Consider the following 25054-nt stretch of genomic DNA (forward strand, 5'->3'; position numbering starts at 1 on the left):
AGTTCCCATCCCACATAATTCAAGAGGGTCCTTCAATAATCAAGTCTGATGATACAACCCAGCTTCCTGGCATGTAATTAAACAACAATACAGGACACACAGTGAAATTGTGTTACTTTACAAGTGGCTGTAACCAACTATTATTTCCAGTGTAGCACTTCTTACAGTGTAAATAAAATATATCCCTTCTAATCAACAGAAAATATTTAGATATCTGTATTGATTGAGAGATGTAGGAAAGAATTCATATGCTCTGCTTTACAGAGGACAATAATATGCAAGTCTTAAATGGATAGCTTTATCTGATGTGAAGTAATTATTCCTGATGCGGAGTAGGGAATAATTTACTGCTGTAGGAAAGTGCAAAAAGTCAAATATGTTACTGTGTTCTCTTTCCCTCTCTACCTGAATGTAAATCAGACCTCATTACAAGAACCTTTAGAAGGACTTTCAGTGAATGGAGCCATGGAATGTTCACCTTCAAGTGAAAAAGACAGTCCAATTTAAGGATATATTGTCAGCTGACTGACAGCTATTGGCAAGTATATTTGAGCTTTAAGGAACTCTCTGACAAAGCCCAGGGGACACACTGCCATCTGCAACAATCTACACAAAGGTCAGAAGGCATCTGAAACAGTTGTTACCCACTTTCAAAGAATCTAGGAAGTGCAGTGAGGAAGAGACCTGGATCTTGTCTGATTTAACCTCTGCTCCAAGGTAACAGCTGTTCTTTTTTTTGAGGGATTGTTTTCAGTTGTTAACAACATGGCAGTAAACTCTAGAAAGATCGATTAATAACCTGATTACCTTGTAATACAGGATGGAAGGAGCTGCCTTGCAAGGGGTTAAACCACTGGTTCATCTTCTGACTATTTGGTTTGGAGTGAGCTCTCTAGACTGGTGCCTCAAGGAGGAGGGCCATTTCCCAAACAAACCTTGCTACTGAGGTGCTTTGAAATGGCAATGTCCTAGATTAAAGTTTGTTTTCTTCATAAATATAATCAAGTTGCTACTCACTCTGATGGGAATAAATTCCCTCTCCCTCTGCACCTTTGGAACTGAGAAACAGCAACTTCAGGAGCAGCTGCAACTCAGGGGGAGCAAACATGGATTTTGAGACATCATTAGCTTGGAAGTATGTGTCAGAAAGGCAAATGGGTAGATGGATTGATCTGGATTAAGTCCAGCATATGAAATTAGGGGAGGGAATAACTTTCCTGCCCAGGTATTTCCATTCCTTAAATCTCTCCCCTTGCCCTCACAATCAGGGCCAATAAAAGAAAAAACAGACAATGAAAAATCCACTTCACTGGCACCAGTGGAGGTTTGTTTTTTAGGCCTCATGCATGGGAAGGGGGTTGATTTAGGGAGGGATATAGCAGGGAGTGAGGAAAGAAAGTTTTAAACTTGTCCTTTTAATGTAGTGTATAGTTTAGGCGGCAGAAATAGGGAAAAAGTATCAAAGTTTGTGAACCTTGATAGAAAGCTCTGAGAAAGCCAGTATGATAAATGTCCTGGCAGAGAGAAAGGGGAGAGGAGACTTCTCTGCACAACACATTTGTTGTGCATTATTAAGCCTTGTGGAGCTTTTTCTTGACATCTGTCAAGAATCACAAAAACTTGTGGGACCCTCCTCCAGGGTCTCTTCCCTAGATTTAATTCTGTTGTGTAATTATCACTAAAGCAGACCCACAGTCAAATCCTTCTAAAACATTGTCAAAATCTGGCATTCTAGTAATTCTAGCACATTGTACTTGGAAAAAAAACCCAGCTTCCTCATTTTTAGTTTTCTTTCTGTAAACTGAAAATCCCTGGAGTAACAAAATGTCCCCATATTTACATAATAATAGTTTTGTGAGGTACTTTTATAGCCCAAACAAAGTGACAAAGGAAAGGTTAAGTACAGGCCATTTTCATCTCTTTTGAAAGCCAATCGGCTGAGCTAAAACCTCCAGCAAAAAGAATTAAAATCCACTGAGGAAAAGTGGTTTTGTTTTTTTTAAATGCTGGTTTAAAGTTTGTAAGCCAAACTATTATGCAGAGGAGGTTAGAAGGCCAAGTCTCAGGAAAGATTAAATCGTAAATTACTGGTCCTGGCTGAAACCTCAAAGCCATTCTTAGGCTGCTTGTACCTCCAGGAGAAACATGCAGCCTGAACAAAGGCCTTTCCTATGCAGCATTTGCCTTGCCTGACACACTTTTGTCTGGGGTCAGCAAGGACCCCTGTTGCTACTAGTGCTAGGCTCTATACTGAGGTAGGTTGCAGCTTTAAACACAAATGTCACTCTCACACTCTTGTGCATGCAGAAGCCAACCAGCCTCAACAAGTGTAATCACCGTCCCTGGCCACTTCCCAGTCAGTGTTTACAGTGCAGGAACAGCCACAGCAAATCTCCTTCCATATTGCCCAGGTAAAGTCATGAAGCCCAGACAATGTGGGACGAGCCCATGCAGCAGTTTGTGCAAAAGCAGCAGTGAACCTCCAGAAAGTGGGGCAATGCTGTCATGGGAAGGAGATAGGCCGCACTATAGGCCTTTTCTATTGCAAGGGTTCTGATATCACCTTTGTGGGATGCAGAGGAGCTGTTTTCAGTGGCCCTCACAATCCAATGTTAGTATGAGAATGGAAGGTGACTGAGGTGTAGTTCTGTCAAAGTAAACTGCTCGGGGGTTATTTTCACTCGGCTTTCACCTGAAGTGCACTTTTCCTTGAGCAGAGTTAACCATCTCTGCCCTTATCTCAGAGATTTGCAGCTCATTGACCACTTCATCTTTTCCTTTTCCTTGTATGATTCTTTCTGCAGGTGGTCTGTAATACGTTATTCATGAATTCAGAGTTTAAACTGTGGAACTTGAAAAATCAATTTTAGAAAATGCATGAGCAGTGCACTTTCCTTTCTTTCAAAAAGTTCTGCTACTCCTTTCTAATGTTTACTACTGGTTTTTTTCCAGAGTTTCTGCACTTCAGTTATCCCACACCTTGCTTTCTTTCATTATGGTCGTAGACCAGGCCATGCAGAGAATCACCTTACCTTTTCCACTTGAACAAATTTGTTAATCACATCTGCCTCCTGTTCAGCTCATCTTCCTGTTGTGTTCTTCCAAGCAAGTGAATTTGCCCCTTAAGACATTTACCTGTTTCTGTCTGCTTTGAGTTTTGGTGGGAGGGTGTTTATAGAAGCAGCCTGTGCCTTATAAAAAGGAACCAAGGACACTGCCAAGCATACAAGGTTATGGCTAGGCAGCTTAGCTGTAATGCAGATGTAGAAACTAAGAAGCTGTAATGCACATCCACGATGTAGGTGCTTGGATACTTTTCTGCCATTCATCCTATTCAGTATTGCCATAAACCCATGTTCAAAAGCTTCTTTAGCTTGGCTCAGAGATGCTCTATGCTCTATGTGATGGGCCTTTCTATACCAGTGGAAGCCAGCCTGAGTTACTGGATGGGACTGCCTTTAATGAAGGCTCAGAAACTTTAGCTAGTGCAGAATGCCATTTCTGGGGTAGGGGTAGGGCATCAGTTCCTTTTATTCCCCTCGATCTGTTAGAAAAGTTATAAAACTGTATTTATGTAGGTTTTATTATTTGTATTAGGATGGTTATCTTAGTGTTTTTTAGTGGATCTTTGCATCTTGTGGTATTGATGTTTTATTATTACAAGCTGCCTTGGGAGGGTTTCCCCCTCTTAAGACAGTTTGCAAGGATTTAAAAACGTACTTGGAAGCTGCTCTGCCAGGCTGATGGCAGCCGGTCCTTTAGTGCCATACAGTCAGAGGTGATCAGCTCATTTTGCATGCTTCCCTTTATGTGGCTCCCACATCTCTTTGCTGAAACAGAGGGAACGTTACTGCTGGACACGGAGAACGATCAGCAGGTAGGAATCCATGCATGAGTGACCAAACCACTTTTGAAGAGACACTTGAGGTGCTGAGCTCTGCAATTTGGCCTCCAAGCTACATGCAACTGTTTCTTGATTGCTGGATGACTCTTCTGTTTCTGGTTCTTGCTCTCTGCTGGGGCAAGTAGGTGCAGGCAGGCATTGGAATGAGCAGGAACTGGCCTGGGGCTCAGGCTTCCTGGAAATCCCAGAGCAAGGAAAGCAGTGTGTGTGTGTTTACATGAATGGATGATAGGCAGTGTATGTGGGAGAGAAAGAATGGGAGTAAACTTGTTGGGAAAATCTGGATAAATCCTGTCTGAAAAGCATTACTTCTGTGTGCCTTTGCCTTGTGGGATCAATTCCTGTACTCCTTCTCAAAACCAAGCTGTCACTGCTTAAAATGGCATTCCCCCGCTCCTTTCTCTCACCCTTAGTTGTGGGCTACAGTAGACAGGCCATTCAGTCCAAATATACATTGTAAATAGTCAGTGTTGGAATTCAGTTTACAAGGAAATATCTTTTGATAGCCCAGAGGCTTCATGTGCCCTGGCCAATTCAGAATGTCTAGAGTAGATAAGAGTCTTGAGTTCATGCATAGTTTCAGTAGCTTGAATTTACATGTCTAAGCAGACCTGGAGATGGGTTCAAGCTACTGAACTGAAGTGTCAATACAGGCAATTAGAAATATTGTAATCTCATTGTTACTGTATGATTGACTGACATTCCTTTATCTGTTCTGTATGTGATGACCTCAGAATCTTATTGTAATCTCTGCATTCTGTCATCAGTTGCCCTGTACCTGTGTACCTATAAATGCCCTGCAATGGTATTGAAGCTTTGCAGCAGAGTTCACCTCTGCCTGCCCAGTAATGCATTATCGTGAGTACGCACCCACGGGAAATACAATAAAGCCTCAGATGGTCTGGACGCTTGGTCTTTCCCACGAACCCGAGTTTTATTCCCTCTTCTCAAATTGAGATTCCGGGATTCTGACAATACGGAGAGAGAGAGAAAAGAAAAGACAGGGGTTTCCCACTTCTCACTTTGTCCATATGTATTACCAGTAAGTTGCTCGCAACAACTTTCCTCAAAGAAGTGCAACTCTCTTGATCCTGAAATGATTGTCCACCCTTGCTTAGGATATTTGGGCTAAATTTCCCCAAATATTTGTGTCCCAGTGTTTATTATCTGAACAGAAAGAGATAGTCAGTTGAGATGCATGTACACATGTGCTGCAAAACAGGTGTCATAGCAGCAAGATCTGGTTGCTTGCTTTTTAATCCAAGGAACCACTGGGCATGTGAAGTTTATCATATAGCATTTTGGTTTAATTTTTAAAAATTCAACTGCTCCCTATGGTATAAAAGTTTTTGGGGAAAAAGAAATGAATTAAACACAAAAATACAACAGCAAAGTATAATGGAGCATTGTATTCATATTGAAGTTTGAGTTTTAAAACAATGCTTTAATGGAAGCTGGTAACAATTAGCCAACGTAATGGAATTTTCTCTAACCTTTGCTAAAGTGGATCTGAATGGTGGTCTCCTTCATCACTGTTGCTAGGTTTCTAGCACAATTATTTCTCCTAAATGTGCTTACCAGACTGCTTTTCACTCTTCAGTATTCAATGTGTAACAGTTTCTTAGCATGTTATAGTTATTTATCATCCTTTTAGTCGCATGAGATGTTTGAATCGATAATGTCTCTAGCAGTCGTGGGGGCAAGTTGTCTGGCTTAGTCATGCTCTGTGAGGGAAGATATGCTGTAACAGGAACACCTGAAACCAGTTTGGTGCTACACTTGTGGCCTCTCCTAATCAAACAATGACAAATACACATGTAGGTCAGGATGATGGATGATGTTATTCCTGGCCTCACCTGTTTCTGCATGCAATTCCTTACCCATCAAGGTATGTTTCTTAAAGATCCTTGTTTTGATATGAACATTCACTTGATGGTGTGAAGCCTTTGTATGTGTGTTGAAGTGCATATTTAGGGTCTGTATTGGCAAGCAAAAGTTTGTGCTCCCTCAGCTGGACCACATTGGAAGGGAAAACGGTTCCTCTCCTGATGCCTGTGATTAAAACAGTGGCATCAGTGGACCGTTTTCATTGAATTTTCCCCAGAATATATATGAATTCTGCCTTTGGATCTGTTATAATGTTTAGTAAGGAGCTGGAATAGATTTTGGAATTGTTGCTGAACAAGGTACTCTGGTCGTGAGCCATATTGGTCATGAGCCAAGTTAAATTTCCCCATAAGGTTCAATGTAAATAAGGTTAATCCGTTCTGTAGCACCCCAAGCACAAGCATGGCCATTTTCCCCCCTCCTCAGCATGACCGAGATTGCGCCTGTCATCCCTGCAGGCACCCGTCATCCTGGCACGCTGGGGGGTGGAGGGGAGAGACAGGCGTGATCGCGGGCGCACTGGGGAGGGAGAGATGGGCGCAAATGGTGCGCTGGGGATGGGGAGATGGCCGTGATCGCAGTTCCGTTTGTGCAAGGAAGGGGTGCCTGATCAGAGGCGCGCTCCTGTAGGAAAGACAGGCAGAATCTCAGCCATCTCTCCCACGGCTCTGCTTTGCTGCTCCCGTCTTTCCTGCAGCTGCGCGCCTCTGATCACACATGCCTTCCCTGCACGAAAGCAACTGGGATCATGGCCATCTCCCCACTCGGGGGGGGGGGGAGGGAGGAGATGGCTGCGATCTTGGTCGCCACCCAAAGCGCAACCCAAGTCAAAATTTTTCATTAATTTTTGTTCGTGACCCGATTTGATCGTGAACCAAGGTGTTTGTAAGCCGAGGTACCACTGTATATTATGTAATTTATTTCTGGAAATAAGTAGCACAACCTGTCATGCAAACAAAAGAGATTGCATAATAAACAAAAAGTAATTTTCAGTAATTTGAAGCTGCTTATTTAAAAGTAGGCCAGTGGTATAGTTTTCTTCTGTCTCCTTGGCTAGGAAAAATGACAAAATAATAAAGGGCACCCAATGCTGTTGGCCCATTTTGATTTTAGTGTTTCTTTGGACAGTCTTTCTTATAACAGATTGCTGTTATACTTATTATGCTAACTGGTTATATGAGAAAGTTCTCATGTTTTAATTCTAGTAGTAACTGATCCATGGAAAAATAAGTAGCCTTTTTAAAGCAATGGAGCATCTAGTTGAATGCAGTCGTGTCCCCTTTACAGAAACATGGACCAACCTACCTTTCAACTTATATATGAGTCTGTAGTTCCTCAAAGTGCTCTACTCCACTCTTATTTAGCCCCGTCACGCTAAAGCAAAATTTATGAGATAATAAAGTATATTTTAGCACAGGCCAATCACTGATGCAGGGCAGCTATTGCCATGCTCCATCTGTTGTAAATTGCAAGAATAGACACACCAATTTTCACTGGTTTAGGATTTAGCAATTGAGCAATTGGATAGATACTGTCTGGAGACACTGCCTACAATTCAGAGAACTGCACCATTCATTCTGCTATGTATCTACTTTTACAAAGCAACTGTTTCCTTGCTCCACACTTCACAGAATTCTCCTTTTGAAATTGTGGGCATTTTAACACAGTTTACAATGTACTGGCATGGGGTGGAGTGTGGGATGTTAACAGATTAAAAGGCACCCCTAATAGAACTGTCTTGATCATAGTTTCTCTCACCACCGATACCTAGTGTGATTCCAGCCAACGATACTGTTTTTAGGAAATCAAGTTCTACATACGGGCTTGTTGTGAGCGGAGCCGGTTGGAGCCGGGGGTCAGACTAGATGGCCCGGGAGACCCCTTCTGACTCACTCTGTTTCTAAGTTTTTTATATTTTGTGTTGAACTGTTCAATTTTTCTGCTGAATCTCAGTTCAGAACACTGTGCTCTGCCTACTTTTACAGCCCTCTGAGAAGTATTTTCAGCTCTTCATGCTTCATGTAGCTTTTGTCACAGGTGTCCTCTTAAACGCTAATGTTCTAACTGCATGTATGAAATTGCCCCTGAAGGAACCATCTAATGTATGCTCCATATTATTTCATTCGTCACAGCAAGACTTTACATATGTTGGCTCAGATCCAGAACGGCTTAACACTGCATTGAAGGGCTGTGCTCAGAGCAGCAAAAAGAGCAAGCATTGTTGACACTGCCTGGCAGTAGCTCTCCAGGAACTCTGGGAGAGGTCTTTCCAGCCATGCCACCTGCCGTTCTTTAAGTGGGGGTGCCACAAATGGAACTGGTGTGTTTTGCATGCAAAATATATGGTGTTACTTGGCTATGGTCTTCCCTGCTAAACTCTTGTAATGGAATTGCAGCAAAAAGCAAAATACATTAAGGGTGATTTGTGCCCTCATTTCATATTGAATGCTGCTGTCTCACATGGATGAGCTATTCTGGGGTGCCACTACAATTTTTCCTCACTAGTTGTAAGACTGCAATACACAATTTAGTCCCTGAAAAAAAATCTCTTCATGAATTTGTTTGTTTGTCTTTAGCTGGATTTGGATCAGTATTTAATCATGAAGAATCTTCCGTATATACTTTTTTCTAGTACGACAAGAGTAAAATTGATCTTTCAATGTAATCTTATATAAAATTCCCCGCTCTGCTTCCCCATCCATCTCACTGGAGTAAGCTATAAACTGATGCTATTTTACCAGCAATTCCAAATCAAATGGAAATGTAATCCCTAGGGCAAGACTTTGTTTGTGTATGTGGAAAACCTTGTTCTGTGTGCCAAGCAGAGTCCATCTACTGCACCATTACATAGCCTGTGGATTGCTGTGGCTGAGCAGCAGCCATGCAGATAGGATGAAAACTGTCACTAGGCCACTGAAGTAGCAAGCCCTTAGCAGTTGGTTGCTACCACATTCAGTATGATTTCCACCTTTCCACTTTCCCCCCAGATCCCCCCTTCCTTTCCTGAACTTTCTGAATGTAGTTGGCCACCTAAGAGCCCTTAAATGGAGGAGCCAGATATGAAACCTGGACATTTTGCACAAGAAGCACATGCTCTGTTAATTAGCTATGGTCCTCCAGGCCTTAAGGAATCCAATAGTTTGTTAGGATTTAGACCCTGCTGTAACCAGGGCTCCAGATTTAGAAAAAATGTTTTGTTCTAACCAGGTGCTCTAAGAGCTCATACAAGTAATAGCTCACATGCAGTGGTGCATGTACAGGTGCCTCTTCTGACCATTCAAGTGCCAAATTGTAAAGTTATACTTGAAAGTTGGGTAGTGTAAAGCAGATGCTGCTGAAAAGAAAAATTAGGGGGAAAACATGGCACAAACAGCAATGAACATGGCTTTCAGTCCATAGAACCAAAGATCTTTTGGCAGGATTCTGCTCTTCCCCAGGGCCTCATCTGTAGCTTTCAAGATTATTGTCTCAGGCACACAGGACAGGATTTCTTGTTTCCCACATTACTAAAAGTGAAACCATGTTGAGCAAAAACGGTTGCCTATTTATAGGGTGCCAATTTAGATGTCTGTAGCAATTAAAACTTTCAGGTTATTCATTCTGCAATAAATGTAATATTAATGGAACTGAAAAATACATAAATCAAAGAGAATAAAGATACACATAAGCAATCTACAAATAAGGAAAGATCAGAACTGTACAAACACCCTTACCAAAGGTGGTTCATATCCTGGTGTTTTGTGCAAAAGCATTTTATTTTTTTTATTTGACTATACAAAAGTTCTTTATTAGTAAACAAACTTTTACATGACTTTCTGAAGATATTGGAAAAACAATAGAGACCTCATCACAACATTTCTTAAAAGCAGATATTATATTTGAGGAGGCAGAAATAGGAAAGATTTTGTGTCTTTCAAGATACATTTGCTTTCTGAATACCACCTAGGAGATGTGTATAGAAAAGATGAAAGACTCACATTCAGGTTAAACACAAGGTAGTTTCCAACAGAGCATAACAACTAACTTTTTTTGTTTTTTTGTGCCCTGTTGGATAATGCCCAAAATCTGTACAGAGAGGCCTCAATAGAGAGAATTTTCCAGTAGACTGTTAGAAGTTTTGTTTCCTCCGAACAAAAGCAGTCAGCACTGTTGAAGTGATGATCATCTCTTTGGCTGTGCTGGTGGTTCAGGAGCACCCATGTACACATCATACAGTGCTTTCTTCACACTGCAGCACTCTTCCATGCATGCAGGGAGAAATCCAGATAGGTGACTTGTATAGCTATTTCTTGCTGAATGAGGAAGTGATTTTTCCAAATAATGGCTAGACCTGTCATAATTCAGGAGACTGCAGCCCCTTTGAGGGCCTGCAACATTCCGTTTGTTTCCTTCTTAAAAAATTCAAGAGGTGAACAGGATGCAAAGGCAGGTGCGGGCTGCAGCCTCCTGCCATTTTTTTTCTACCAAATGCATTTGGGTTCTGATGAAGTGATGCCCAGTGGTGGTCCATGGAAATGAAGATGGATAGTGGCTGCAACATCAGGTGGTGCTTCCCTCCACAGCATACCTGACTTTTTTTTAAAAAAGGGCAGAAAAGGTCCACAATTTCTCAACTACTGCTGGCTGCTAAGCTTATTGGTGTCAGGGTAGAGGGGCAGGATGCTTGCTTCCAAATATGGTGTTAAATCTGCTAAACTATAAATACAGCCCAAACTATAGAAATATGACTATTCTTTAAATACTGAAGGTAGGATCCAAAGGTCTCTGTATGTAAAAGAACAGCTTGTGCAATTCTACAAGTAGATATATCAGCATATGAAATTAAGTTGTATGTGTGGTAGTGCAACAAATCACTTCCACTGTTTGACTAGGAAGACCTTGTACATAAAAGTCAAGCTATATGGTTAAGGATTTATTTTCCTTGAACAACTTTCTACCTTTTACTTCCTGAATAAGACAACAATTCTCCCCTGAGCAGCCAAAAACTTCTGTATGTGGAAGATGCTGTCATCTCAGCTCAACTCTCTGGGCAAGATCTAGAAGAAAAATAATTTGATCTCTTATAAAAATCTGTATTTATTCAATTTTACATGATACATTAGTGCTTAACTGATCATATGTGAGTGTGGTATAAAGATTAGACAAGTAATTTTATTGTAACATGTGAATGATCTAATCTAACAGTACGGTTTTCACTTATGTATTGATTTGATTGTACTCTGTGCTTCTACCAAGGAGCTTTCATGCAGTGATAGCAATCACATAGCAATCAAGGTAATTGAAGCATCCAGCTTCAGTGCCCTTGTATCAGATCGGCATAGAAGGGATGGCTCCTGAAGGAAGCCTCTCATATCAATATTGAACTGCTAAGGCAGAATGGGATGGGGAGGGTGTCCTTGGATCCATATTGCAAATTTGGGAGTTGTGTGGAGCTTAGAGATACGGATTTGGAGATGTCGATATGGCCTGATTATGGGCTACAGTATTAGTGGGTCTGCTGTTGCTGCAGCTGTCTCTTTCTTCATGAGCGGTGCTTGTCGGATACTTTATTTAGACAAAATGACATTGCCCATAGTGTGATGCATTTTGAACAGCTGTACAACTGCCATTCTTTGCTGTTATGGTGAGGAAATGTACTGCCTTCCAAAATTGTGCAGCCTGTACACTAGCATCACTACAATGAAACTGCATGCCTCCACCTATCCTCTCTCATGTTACTGTTGCTGTCACAAGTGGCTTTCTACTGACAAATTGATGGTGCTTGTGTGAAAGTCTACAGATGTCCATTGTGCAGATTGCCACTACAATGATGGAGGTAAGGAAGTCTTACTATGCTGAAGCTAAGGCTTCTGGCATTACCTATATTTTCCATCCCTAATCTCAGCATGTGCTGATGCCGAAGTCTTCAGCTAGCAGTGAGTGAGAATGACATTCCAGTTTAATTTCGACAAAAAAAATCATTCACATTTTTCATATTCGGGAAAAAAGACAGACCTTGTGGTTTTTAAAAAAATGTAGGGGAAACTGAACTAGGCAGATTTGTCCATCCATGCCCAGAGCTATGACTGAACTGTATCTCTTAAAAGCCAGCTCTTTTTCTCGTTCTCCAAATGCTGGGATTGGCTGTAACTATTGAATTTTGCCAAGATGGATGGGTGAGACTTTTGCGTCATCATTTCATTTTGATAAGCATGTATTCGAATTCACAATGTTCTTCATACTCAGGATAGAAAAAACTTAAGATTTTAAAAATACCTGTGCAAGAGAAAATGACAGATTTACCAGTCCATATTCTCAGTCCATATTGCCAGCAACCATTGTTCAGCTCTATTTATTTTTCTGAGAGTGTGGATGGGAATTCACATTATTTGGAAGGTTAGGCAACACCTCCATCCCCATTGCAATGTACATATTTGTTTATTTAGAAACCCATCCTACTTTTAAAACAGCAGCAAGAACAAACTCAAGTAACTTGCAACAATAAATAATATAAAAATTAAGCAACAAAATTAATTGAAGAGAGTGATCCTATGGTTCCGAGACATCATTTACAGTGCCATAGGATACGAGGGGCGTTTAATGTATTCTCGGTATCGGGTTGATTTGCTATTGATGTGGGTAATTTAATTATTTCATTAGCTAATGACACTATCTGAGGGTATACTTGCAAAATTTCAAATACGTGTGATCATTAGTTCCCTAGTAATCCTCAGTGAAAGACGACCATGATGACTGATGCGACAATGTTGAAGAAAATAGAGCACCGCGCTGTGATTACCGTATTTTTTGCTCTGTTAGATACACCTGACCATAAGACGCATCTAGTTTTTAAAGGAGAAAAACAAGAAAAAAAATTCTGAATCAAATGGTTTACTAAACTATTTAATAAACTATAACAGAATACAGTAATACCGTATTTCAACCTTGTAAAGTGAACAGCAGTCAACAGTGGCATTAAGAACCATCATCAGTGTCATTAACAAAAGAGAGACTTTAAAGTTCGAGTACTCTTCTAGTTTTCGTTGAACCCATAGAACTCATCATCATCACTAGAGTCAGAAATTATGAAGCTCTGTTGCTCACAATCACTGACATCACTTTCTTAGTCAGTAGTGGAATTATTGAAGGAATCCACAATCTACACCAGTTATACAAGAGCTGCTGCAGACAATTCAATAACAAATCTAAAAAAGCCAGTAATGTCCACGCTACCCTACTAGTAAATAATAGAAAAAAACTTCTGACAAAAAATGAGATATTGTACGGTAAATCAAACACACAGTGGACTAACTAGCCTTTGAAGAATAAACTTCATACATGAAGGTAATGCTGTTCAAATATCCACTGATCCTAAAAAAAATGTATCTGATCAACTAACAGATAACTGATCCATGGAAAGCTTCCTGATAATCACAGGCACATTCCCCATCACTTCCCCATGGGCTTCATTAAAAGATGGGTTGCCATTTGAAAACACACACCGACCTGTGATTAACAGCTCTCACCTGAGCCGGAGGAGGGGAGCAGAGCAGGGTGCACAGAGCACGTGCCGGCCAGGTGGTGCCATGTGGGGCCGGCAGCATGCCGGCCGGGGTCTTCCGGGCGGCGCGGCGGCGGGTCTTCCCGGGCGGTGGGGGTGAGCAGTTCATCTCTCCGTGCAGCCGGCAGATTAAAGCCCGCGGCTCCTCTTCCTCCGCACCTCTCCCCCTGAGCAGCACAGCTCTCACCTGCGCCGGAGGGGGGGGGGCGGAGCAGGGTGCGCCGAGCGCATGCTGGCCAGGTGGTGCCACGTGGTGCAGGCGGGCCGGCAGCGTCCTGGGCGTCGGGCACACACACATTCGCTCTATAAGACGCACAGACATTTCCCCTTACTTTTGAGGGGGAAAAAAGTGCGTCTTATAGAGTGAAAAATACGGTAAGTTCCTTACAAAACAAGGAAAAAGTAAAAAAAATCATTCACAAAGAGATGGTGGCTGTTTACCAGGACTCTGCACCTTCAGTATCTACTGTTCAAAAGTGGTCAAGTGAATTTAAAAGGGGCAGAGAAAGCACTGAAGACGACCCTCGCTCCAGCGGGCCAGTTACTGCCACTACGAAAGAAAATGTGAAAAAAAATGAGAAACTTGTATTGGAAGATGCCTGAATAAAAATTGAAATGTTAGCAGAGATGACAAACCTATCCATTGGTACCATATTTACTATTTTTCATGGCCATCTTAACCTTTCAAAGGTCTGTGCAAGATGGGTGCCGCGAATGCTCATGGCGCCTCAGAAACAAGTGCGAGTCGAGTGCTGTAGGGAGTTTTTAGAGCTCTGTGGTGAAGACCCATCGAGTATTTTTGACCGGATTGTTACTGGAGATGAAACTTGGGTTCATCACTATGACCCTGAAAGTAAGCAGGAGTCCATGCAGTGGCATAAAAAATGTGCTGACCCTCCGAAGAAATTCAAAGTCACTCCATTGGCCGGAAAAATCATGGCCAGAGTGTTTTGGGACTCAAAGGGAATTTTATTGATTGAGTACACGAAAAAAGGTGAAACCATAAATGCAGCATCTTACGCAACCACTCTGCGTAATTTAAGAGAAGCAATTAAAGAAAAAAGGTGGGGAAAACTAACCGCAGGTGTGTTGCTTCTTCACGACAATGTGCCTGTTCACACGGCGCATGTTTTGAAGGCTGCTGTGCGAGACTGTGGATTCAAAGAAATAAACCACCCACCCTATAGCCCGGACCTGGCCCCCAGTGACTACTACCTATTCCCAAATTTAAAAAAATATTGTGGAAAGTGATTTTCCGACGACGAAGAGCTCAAGGCAGCAATTAACGCACATTTTTTAGACAAGGAGGAAGGGTATTTTTTACAGGATACTGAAAAGTTAATTTCTAGATGTAATAAGTGTATTGAAGTTATGGGGGATTACATTGAAAAATAAAAATCATTCCAATTTTTATTCCTTTTTCTTCATGCTGATACCGAGAATACATTGAATGCCCCTCATAGTTCAGTCCTCCCCTGCCCCTCCTCAGCCAGGATGGAAAGCACCACAAGGGCTGCCTTTCTGATGTTGTACACTCAACCTCAAGGGTTGGGGGCAAGAGAGTGGAGCCAGGGAGGTGCTTCAGAGAGGGCGACAGGAATGCTGCAATGGAGGCAAGGTAGCTCAAATCCTGGCCCCTGCAGACTTTCTTCTCTCTCTCCAAGATGCTTCAGTTAGGCAGCCAGACATCGCCATCTAATGTAAATCCAACATGGGAAGTGTGCGGAAACAGAACTTGCTCCAACCCCTCTGCCTGCTCTGCACGGGATGCTGCTAAGCTTCCTAGTTTGGGGGCCTGCTACAGGCATTAGGAACACAACCTTGAGGACTGCATCCTAAACCATCAATTCCAGCAAGGAGCACTCTGTAAGACTGCTCTGGGCCCCACATTCATAATTAGAACTCATTCTTGTAACCTAACTAGGCGGTAGCTTGTGTAAAATGTTACAATTTTTCTCTAATTAGTTGATTCTCATGTTACCTTTCGCTTTTTAATTTTCAGTCTCACTTTACCATAATGTTTTCACAAAAACAACAGAAGTTTCATAAGCTCAAGCCTAAACCACTTCTGTTTTTAAATATCATACTGAATAAATATAAAGATAAAACGTAAATACTTTGTATATTACTATCTTTTAAAAATAGACATGTATGTGCAAGATATGAATAAAGCTGTAAGGTGATTTAAAATATATTTAAGAATATCTAAAATATCTATATATTCATTTGCAGCAAACAAGACTATCTTGCCTTCTATGTGGCATTCTAACTTGACATTTTTCATTTCTAAATGAACTTTCAGGACTATGATCACTATTATTAACCATGAATTCAAACTTTTTTATTCAAATGTCATTTTAACTGTTAATACTATTTATTTATTTTATTTTTCGGCCAGGGTGACTTATTTTATATTGTAAACTTGTTTTGTATTTTATTGTATTATATTTTAATTGATATATTTGTGAGCCACCCCGAAGCTTCGGCGAATGGGGCGGCATAGAAATTTTATAAATAAATAAATAAATAAATAAAATTCTGAGTCTTTCTCCTTGGTCCAGGTAAGAAAACTTTCATATAGAAGCAGGCTTCCTTATGCATATCAATTGTTGGATCAGGAAGTGTGGATGTAAATCAGTGCATTCTCTTTCTTTCAAATGGATTCAGCTTGACATTTCATTAATTTTAATTGGGTGCACCTAGGAATCTGTGTCCACATCCACTTCCTGCCACAGTTATTCATGGAAATAAAATCCTTTATTTAATCTTTCTATTTCTCTCTCTTTTACATTGTATTATTGTTTTCCCTTGTGTTAAAAGTGCTCTAGTTTTGGCAAGGGTGTGTGTGTGTGCAGATGTTTTTTAAAACTATGGAGCATAGAAAATAGCTTCTGTAAATGTATACACAGTATTGGACAATGACAATATGAAAGAGCAGGATTCATCTAATAAGATACTTTTTTTTTTTCACAAAACACATGAAGTTGCCCCTTGTTTGTATCAGTTGGTTTTCAGAAAAAGTGCAAGATGCCAGTAGAGAGCTGATGTATGGTGGCTAAGAGGTAATGCAAGCTGGAAAGTTCTTGGTTCAATTATTGCCTCAGCTACAAACTTCCTGTGTTGCCTTCAACATACTGTCAGCTGTCTTGTTTCCACCTCCCCCTTTTTTAATCTGCAGTTTTAGTTAAAGTAATACTGATCAAATTTACAGGACTTTTCTAAAGATTACTGAGCCCGTATTATAGGAGGTGCAGTCAAAGAGAGCAGATGTTGTTGGTATTTATCATCATCATTAATATTATTTGTAGGGCCAGACTTTGATAAAGATCCAGACATGTTATATTATGCAGGAAGAAAGCTGTGCAGTGTAAATTTCTTTGAAGTACTGCTGGTCATAGATTATGGTGTATAATATCTTAATTCTTTAGCAGTGAGAACTGCTCTGTGCTGTTTTTCTCTGTACTGGGTATATGTAATTAGTTTCATTACTCTGTCTTTAGGTTCAGTCATAGAAGTGCTGACCAGTAGATTCTGCAAGGATACATATAAGATAGTACTTTAAAAGCTTTTTAATGTTATGTTTTGTAAATCAGGATTAAAGTTTAGTAAAATGGCAAACTGGGATGAAAATGATCTATTAATATGTCATTGTAGAATTTTCAGAACAAAGCAGTAGGTTGTTAGTGGAAAAATGAGACCGATGTTTTTCAAGTGAATTGTAAATTTCCAATCAGTTAGCATAACCTGTAAACAAGGTTCAATGGCCAACAGACACTGCTGCTTATGTACCAACAGGACTCACTGCTAGCATAATAAGGAGCAAGTGGTTCTTAAAGCAACTGGGAATGAATGGAAACATTAGTTTCCAGAACAAGAGACTAAAGAAGGGGTCCTCAAACTTTTTCAACAGGGGGCCAGTTGCAAGGCGGTGCTGGTGGGGGGCGTGGGCCAGTGAGGGGACGGTGGTGGGCATGCACGGCAGGGCAGCAACTCCTTCGTGGACATCGTTTTCTCCGAGCGAGTCCAAAACAATCTCCACGTGAGGAAGCCGTTGCCATGTGCACGCACACGTGGGCGCGGCGAGTCCAAAATCTGGCCCATGGGCTGTAGTTTGAGGACCCATGGGCTAAAGGAATTTGCAGAAGGAAGCTCTGGCGATCTGTCCTGATTCAGCAAAGAGGCTTTCCAGCTTTGCTTGAGGATGCACTAATTCCCCAGTGTGGTAGTGGTGGGTCCCAATGACATAATGGAATGAGTGGAGGTTCAGCGGCACTATGGATACCACTTCTGGGGTGAGGGGGTTTGGAGAAAATACATCCTCGGTATACAAATAATTTCTATCTTTTAGAAAAACCTGTTCCTTAGTATTATTACTGTAATATGTAATGCTTGGTAATAATATTTAAAATGTTATTACAATTTCTTATAATGTGATAATATCTGTTTAGGTGCTAGGCAACAAACTGATGCAGTTTGAGTAAACGTTTAACTCATCAGATTTAACAATGATGAATCAAATGTGAAAACTATTAATTTTTATTGATAAGACAACTATAGATCTCTTATAAAATCACATGGAATTGCAATATTGTGCATGAAATAACTTTTTTCTTTAAGAAAATAATTCATCTGTCATAATCACAACATACAATTTTCTTAATTACTGTACGTATATTTTCTTGCAATGCTCTGGCTGTCTATAAATAATGGATCCACTGATGCAACCTTAGCAGCTATAAATGAGTGAATACAGTTTAAAACTGCTGTCAAGTCCTGAAATTCTAGTTCCTGAAATGAGAATAAGAAAAAAATGGTAAAGTAAAATTTTACAGGACAAAATGCGTTAGAAACATAAATAATAATTTACGTATTATATCCCGGGATTTATATCAAATGTAACATTCTTTCACACATGTCAAGTGACAATAATATAGTAATTGATCTGAGAAATGTATTTGCAATTGTTGACCTTGCCAATAGTCCAAAAACCATTTCAAAAAACAAAGAACTTGTATTCTGCATTCTGCATGCACTGCCTAAGCAAAGTACAGTGGCCATGCTAGCAGCATGGGCTGAGCATGGGTTGAACACCTGGTTATCTATGACGTTTGCTTTAAGTATTTTCCAGACAAGCTGCTGGAAATATGGTGCTGGAAAACCATTTGTGTATGTGTGTACAAAGCGGGAATTCTATCACATATTACTAGTGCTGTCACCAAAATATTGATTGAAAGAAATCTTAACATGCTTTAATTCCCCCTAAGGTATAAAAACTGGGAGAAGAATTTCAAAGAAAGTTTAAAAAAACACATTTTGCTGAAACTTCTTAGGGTCTTTGGAGGATTTCTAATTTCTCAATTTTGTCTAAAATGAAACTCTAATTTCCTTCTCAGGTAAAAGACACCTGAGGAATTTCAAGATGAAGCCAGCCATAATTTTTAAGGTGGTATCTTACATCTCCATAAATTATCTCCAATTTCTAAATTACTTTTTTTCTCTATGATGACTAAAAACTGACAGTATTACCTCCTATAGATTGTCAAATTGTGAAGGCTGAAGTCCTGCTCACAGTTACGTAATGTTAAATTTCACTGAAATCAGTATAAATGACTTGCATTTAGATCTATTGAGGATATTGAGGTAGAAAAGACTGTTTTTTGCTCACTACGTCTCTGAACAGTAGTAAAGCGTGTAGTTCTTGACAGAGTTTCCTTGCACGGAGAGAATAGTGGAGAATTATGTCTGCAGGTTGGTCAGACAGTTCCATGAAAAGCACTACTAGCCCCCAAACACCACTCCCAATTTCTTAGAACCTGTTGTTATCTAGAAACTGTCAGTTTTACTCTTTTTTTATGTTTGTATGCAAACTAACCTCTCCCTTCCTTTCCTACTGCTGCAGAATCAGCCGTGACTGGGATGTAATATTATTTCAGCACAGTGGCCACCAGCCAATGTCAAATTCATTAACCAGTCAATAGAAAGGCAGTTTACATAATCAAAGAGAATGTTTAGAGCAATATATAATTTTGTGTGCATTTAAAATATTAGTCTGTCCCAATCTAGAGATGACCTTGTACACCTGTAAGCCCTTTACTATCTTCTTCATGGGAAGACTCCCAGAACAGATGTCTCATACTGTCAGTGGTCGGAAGGACAATGGAATTGGATGTTTTTCTTCTTAAATCAACTATTTAAGAAGTAAATACATATTCCTACCTACAGATTGTTTTCACTGACTTGCAATAACTGTTTTAGAAAATTTAAACTGGTGAAGATATGTATATGGAATGTTTGTTCTGAAAAACCATTGTGTGAACTTTTCAGAAGTTTTCCAGTATTTATAATTTTTCTCTTAATCTCACTATCACGTTTTGCTTCTGTCAAGTAACATTATGTTCCCTGAAAATCTATCAGCCATGATTTACTAAAGAAAAACATTGTAGCATGAAAATGCTGCTCAGTTTATGTTTTCAATACAGTATACATCATACCAGTTCAGCTGCAAAAATGCATTGCACTTAAGAGAAAAAATGTTCAGTTTTTAAGAGGGCATTGATTAAGTACACTGGGCTGCATATCAAGTTTGTCAAGGCGCAATACATGGTCCTGTACATCAACACAAATCAAAAGTGTTAGCAAGTTGCTTTTGGAACTACTATATTTTACAAATATCTTCTGTCCAATGTTTTTTCATGTAATATGTCTGTAACTCATTGAGGACCAAGTTATAATCAGTAAATTACTTTCCTGTTTAGGACGTACTATTGACCTTGCAAATGTTCTCTGTATTACAGTTGATCAGTCAAAGTTTTACATTACTTTAAATTCCAACTTTTCTGAATGGATTCTATTTTTATTGCCCTGAGCAAACACAAATATATCCAAGGTATGCTACTGATGCCAACAGAAATAAGCATGCATGGAAAAAGTAATTTAATTTAATTTTTAATTTAAAAACATTTTATCCCATCCTTTCCGATAAAATGGTGATATTAAATTATAGTAATATAATGATATAATAATACAATAATTAAATGATAAATAATAGGCAAACATAAAACAAACACTTTCATAAAACTAAAGAAAAGGAGGAAAGGAAGAAAAAAGAAAATAAAATGTGACTGCAATCAGATCTTAAAATATCTAACATCCTTAATTATTAAAACGATGGCTGAATAAAAAGGTCTTTACCGGGCGCCGAAAAGAGTATAAAGTCGGCACCAGGCAAACTCTCTGGGGAACGCATTCCATAGTTTGGGCACCTATGTAGTCTTGTAAGCAAATGAAGCTCAACCCCATCAAGCACACTCTCTTAAAAATGAAGAAATATTCACATAATAGTTCACTGTAAGTGAGGTAATGCCAGGGTCTTCTACATGTTTCACAACCAGTATACAATCAGTGAAGCACAATATTGCTAGAGACCATGCAAGAAATCAAGAATTCTACAGCTTGCAGTATGCACTATTTGAGTCACGGGTCATAATGCCAAGTACATGGGGAACTTATTAGTGGATTAGTACTGATAAACACGGTAGATATAACTGAGAGTGATCCTAATCCTTGTCACCTAATCAGAATAGGACCAAATCTTGAAAATAGTTCTAATGGCTGCAAACTAAAGCTGTATGCTAATTTTTCTAAAATGATGATCTTGCGTCATGAAGATATTAAGGAAAGCTATTTTGTTGTTCTGTGTAAGTTAAATTGTCCTGCAGTGCAATGCTTACTATACTTGCAATTAGTTTATGTTTGACAGTAAAATCCTGTACATATTCAAAAGCAAGTCCTTTCCAGTTCAATATGAATACAGCCTAAAGGTTAATACTTTGTTCCCACACATGCAGTAGTCTTCTTGCTCTCTTCCACCCTGCAATCCCCTGCATACACCTTACAGGATTTTCTAATCTTGGATGCATTTAGAATGCATGTGGTGCTGCAAGGAAAAAAGGAACTCTGACCTGCCAAAAGTTTCCTCTCTGTTGGTAGACAATCAGCACTATTTAGTTCTAGGGCTGTAATTATACAGCACTACTTCATCTTTATTCTGCAAGTTTAAACTTTTGTAATTTTTCTACATTGTAGCAAGGGAAATGACCAGATCAAATTCAAAGAAATTTATCATATATGAAAGTAACAACCATTAAGCTAAGTAAACAACTCGTTGATAATGGGAAAATACTCAATGCTTCTCCTTTCTGTCTTTGTACCACCATACCTCTTTAACACATGAATCTCCTTGGTACTGAAGTATTTAGAAGAAACTGGAACTTTCAGTTGGACAGGCATGTTAATCTGCTGCAGAAAAAACAGCAGAGTCTTGTAGTACCTTAAAAGGTAACAAATTAACTACAGAATAACCTTTCATGGACTTGCCCATATGCTGAATATGAATGGCAAACATGGACTAAATTTCATTTTTTATTAGGTTGTTATTAGGTTGATGTTTGTCTAGAAATATTGCATTTTTGCTTAAGTTCTTATACTGGAATCTTGTGTTTTACTGATCTTTGTAAGACCCTTGCTGTATGAACAGCTTGGATAATCACCTTTATCTTATTATTGCTGTTTACTCTGATAAGTAGTTATTATGGTCCAATCTAATAGACTCTCAACATAGTCTGAGGAGCCATAGATTATGCTGAGGAACGAACAGAATAGGCAACCATCTTTCTTTCCAAGAAGCTCTTGTCTGTATTTGGGGAAGGGAGTAAGAATCATTTGCTTGTGAAAGATATGAGATGAAAAAGGGGGAGGGGGGAGGGAGAATTGCTGCCCTGGGCAAGGGATTAGAGTTTATCTATGGGATGAGAGGAAGGAGAAGCTGAGAATGGACAAGGTATTCTTATATTGAGATAAGCTGCTAGAAAGATGAAAACTTTCCTTTTGTGAACTTTCCTAAGTTCTCTTAGACTCCAAGCCTATACTTAGCACCTACCACTTCAGAACAATAATTTCTCATTCTTTAACTCTTTTTCAGTTTTTCTCATTTGTGCGAGACTTCTCTTTTTAATTTAGCTGCTAAGGCAGCTCGGGTGAAAACAGTATAAAATTATGCAAAATAAATTCAAATACCATTTGCTTTGTCTAAAGTGGAAACTAGTAATGAGGCCAGTGCACTGTTGTAGCCAGGCACCCATTTAGCACATCCGCAGCCTCCCCTTACTGAAGAAAAAAAGAGAAATAGATCTGTGTCTCATCAGTGTATTGATGACAGTGCTTTCCAAAACTCCAGATGACCCTGCTCAGTGATTTCCTGTAGATATTAAATATGTGTGGAACAAGATAGCCCAATGTGCAACCCCACACTGGAAACTTGGCTGTGCAATATTCCCTAGCACCACCTTCTGGAGCTGGCCATTCCAATAGCAGCAAAACCATCACAGTGCAGCACCCCCTATTCCCAACTCAGCCCAGAGGGATGCCATGGTTAATGGTAATAGATTACTGGATTACTATTAGCTTAACTGTTCTGTGGAGAAACTATTTTAATTCAACTTGCGACTGCAGGAAAGCAAGAGGGTCAGTAGTGCTGAAGTGCAGGAGCAAACTGGAACAAAGGCTATATGGATTAGTATTCTAGTAGTAAAATGTTTTTGAGTATTTTCTTGGAGAGAAAACAATGGAGATTTACAGTTGTAGGTTCCAGAAAATGCATGGTTAATTTTTGTAGTTCATTTTTCTTTGCTTAGGATCACATTTTATTTAAGGCTGGGAGAAGAGAAAATGGCAATAAGGGTTTGGGAAGATTCTTTGGAGCTCTATTATCTCCCTATATCACAATGTAGCAGAATGCATTTTAACATGGGAAAAGAGTAGTTTGTCCAAAAGCCAGTGATATAAAATTGAATCTCACTGGGGGAATTCTTTTCTAAGAATGAAAGATGCAAACAGGAAAGCTTAGGAAAACAGTTTTCATAAACCTAACTATGGTGTTTATTGCCAACCAAATGCTGAAATATTTCTGTACTGGGCTTCTGTTGACATTTACTAGCTTATCTATCAAGGGGAATGAAACTTGCATTATTTGATGACATTTTGTCTTTCTCATTATTGGTTACACTTTCCTATCCAGCACCATCTGCCTTTCCTGCAAATCCTTCAACCCCATCACAAACTCGGTCATTGCTACACTAGGAACTGCATCAATAATAAATGTTGAGGTTATCAGCTTTCCTTTCTGCTGTGAACTAGCAATGAATCCAAAACATATCTTGAAAGTTAGTATTGGTCTGTCCCCTGAGCCCATCAATCATTTTTCATTTGTTCTTCTGCCAACATCTTTAAGCTATGTGTACATGAGTATTATTACAAGCAAGAATATTTTATGCAACTTGGGAAAAACTTCATATTATTTTGCAAAAACTAATGACTATCTTCATGAAGAAGTTCTGAAAGGTTCTGAAAACTACTCAGGATCAATTGCCAACTGACAATTTTTTTTAAAACTGGACTTCAGTTGCAAATAGTATTTTTTGTTAACCAAATGCAATGTTGAAAAGATGCAATCTGGCTGGAAAGTTTCTGTGTACGTTAGGGAGTGGGTGATTATCATGTCACTAGTATGCTCACACACAGAACAACACAGCAGTGCTCTTCTCTCTCACCTGCATAACAAAAACACTTTTGGTGTGCTATAGTCACAGCTGCAACAGATGGTAGCTATATGCAAAGCACGAATGCAGCAACTTAGGCATCTGGGTAATTTATATGAAGTAATTAATTAGCATTTATATGGGTATAATCCAGTGGAGATGCCCATAAGCATCTGAACTGAGAGGATTATAGGTGTCCTATGCAGGACGGGGAAGTGGTAGAGACAATCCTTGTGTCCCTGCTCCTTCTGCCTGGCAGGTCACCTAGATGACCACTTTCAGCTGTCTAGCTGGCCCAGTTCAGATGCGGAGGGAAGGAGCTGGAGTGCCACTGCATACATCCCATCCTGGAAATGCTGGTCTACTCTGCCCAGAATGCTCCCTCAGCCCTTCTTTGAGGTCACAACTTCAGAGAAGCAGCCAACACAGTTTTTTTCCCCAGTGGCTGCTCTGTGTGTGTGTGTGTGTGTGTGTGTGTCGAGGGGACTAAACACAGAGACCCAACTTCTGAGATTGGAGCTCTTTTTCTGACCTTGAATCCGGGAATCCAAAGCATCCGATGGTACCCTAGATGCTCTCTAAAGCCTGTAAGATTGCTCTTCCCATCTACTGTTTATTGTGGATTTCTCTTATGGGTACTAGTTACTGATGCTCAGAACTCAGGATCCCTGTCTGTTAAGGGCCAAATGATGACTCTCCATACTAGCGTCACAATGTAGATCAGCTCCATGTGCCTGCAAATATTTCTTAAAAAAGAATCTGCTGCTGGATACATATTTAAAGGAATCGCTGTTACACATAGAAATGGTAGTTTGCATTTATGTATCAGTTATCATGTCTCATCTCGTTTCAATATCAATAGCAAATTAATTACTGAAATATCAGCATTTTGTGTCCTGTTTACCTTGGAAAAGGTGTAACTGAAACCTCTGTATTTCTATGAAATGTGAACAAAAACACTAGATTTTCTTGATAAGAGTTCAGTTGCATTTAACATGGCAATATGCATTACACACCTTTGTCTCAATTTGTTTTGTTTCTGTATTCTGAAAAAGCAGCTTAACTCGAGTTTTTCCATCATCTGATGATCCCTTGAGCTGAGAAAATTTAAACCTCCAGAGGACATTC

The 25054-nt window shown here is 39.7% G+C and overlaps 1 protein-coding gene across 1 annotated transcript in view; it reads right to left on the reverse strand.

Annotated features, from left to right (window-relative positions):
- Window positions 1-17987: 17987 nt before the first annotated feature.
- The window catches only part of SNTG2 (syntrophin gamma 2), a 240384-nt gene continuing 233317 nt past the window's right edge, over window positions 17988-25054 (reverse strand). The window contains exons 16-17 of the mRNA XM_044419194.1: window positions 24943-25053; window positions 17988-18119 (exon numbers count right to left, since the gene is read on the reverse strand). Of these exons, the coding sequence (XP_044275129.1) occupies window positions 17988-18119; window positions 24943-25053 (243 nt within the window). The remainder of the gene's footprint in view (window positions 18120-24942; window position 25054) is intronic.

Source organism: Varanus komodoensis, unplaced genomic scaffold, assembly GCF_004798865.1.
Source record: "Varanus komodoensis strain SLA01 unplaced genomic scaffold, ASM479886v1 scaffold10, whole genome shotgun sequence".
In the NCBI taxonomy this organism is placed as follows: Eukaryota; Metazoa; Chordata; class Lepidosauria; order Squamata; family Varanidae; genus Varanus; species Varanus komodoensis.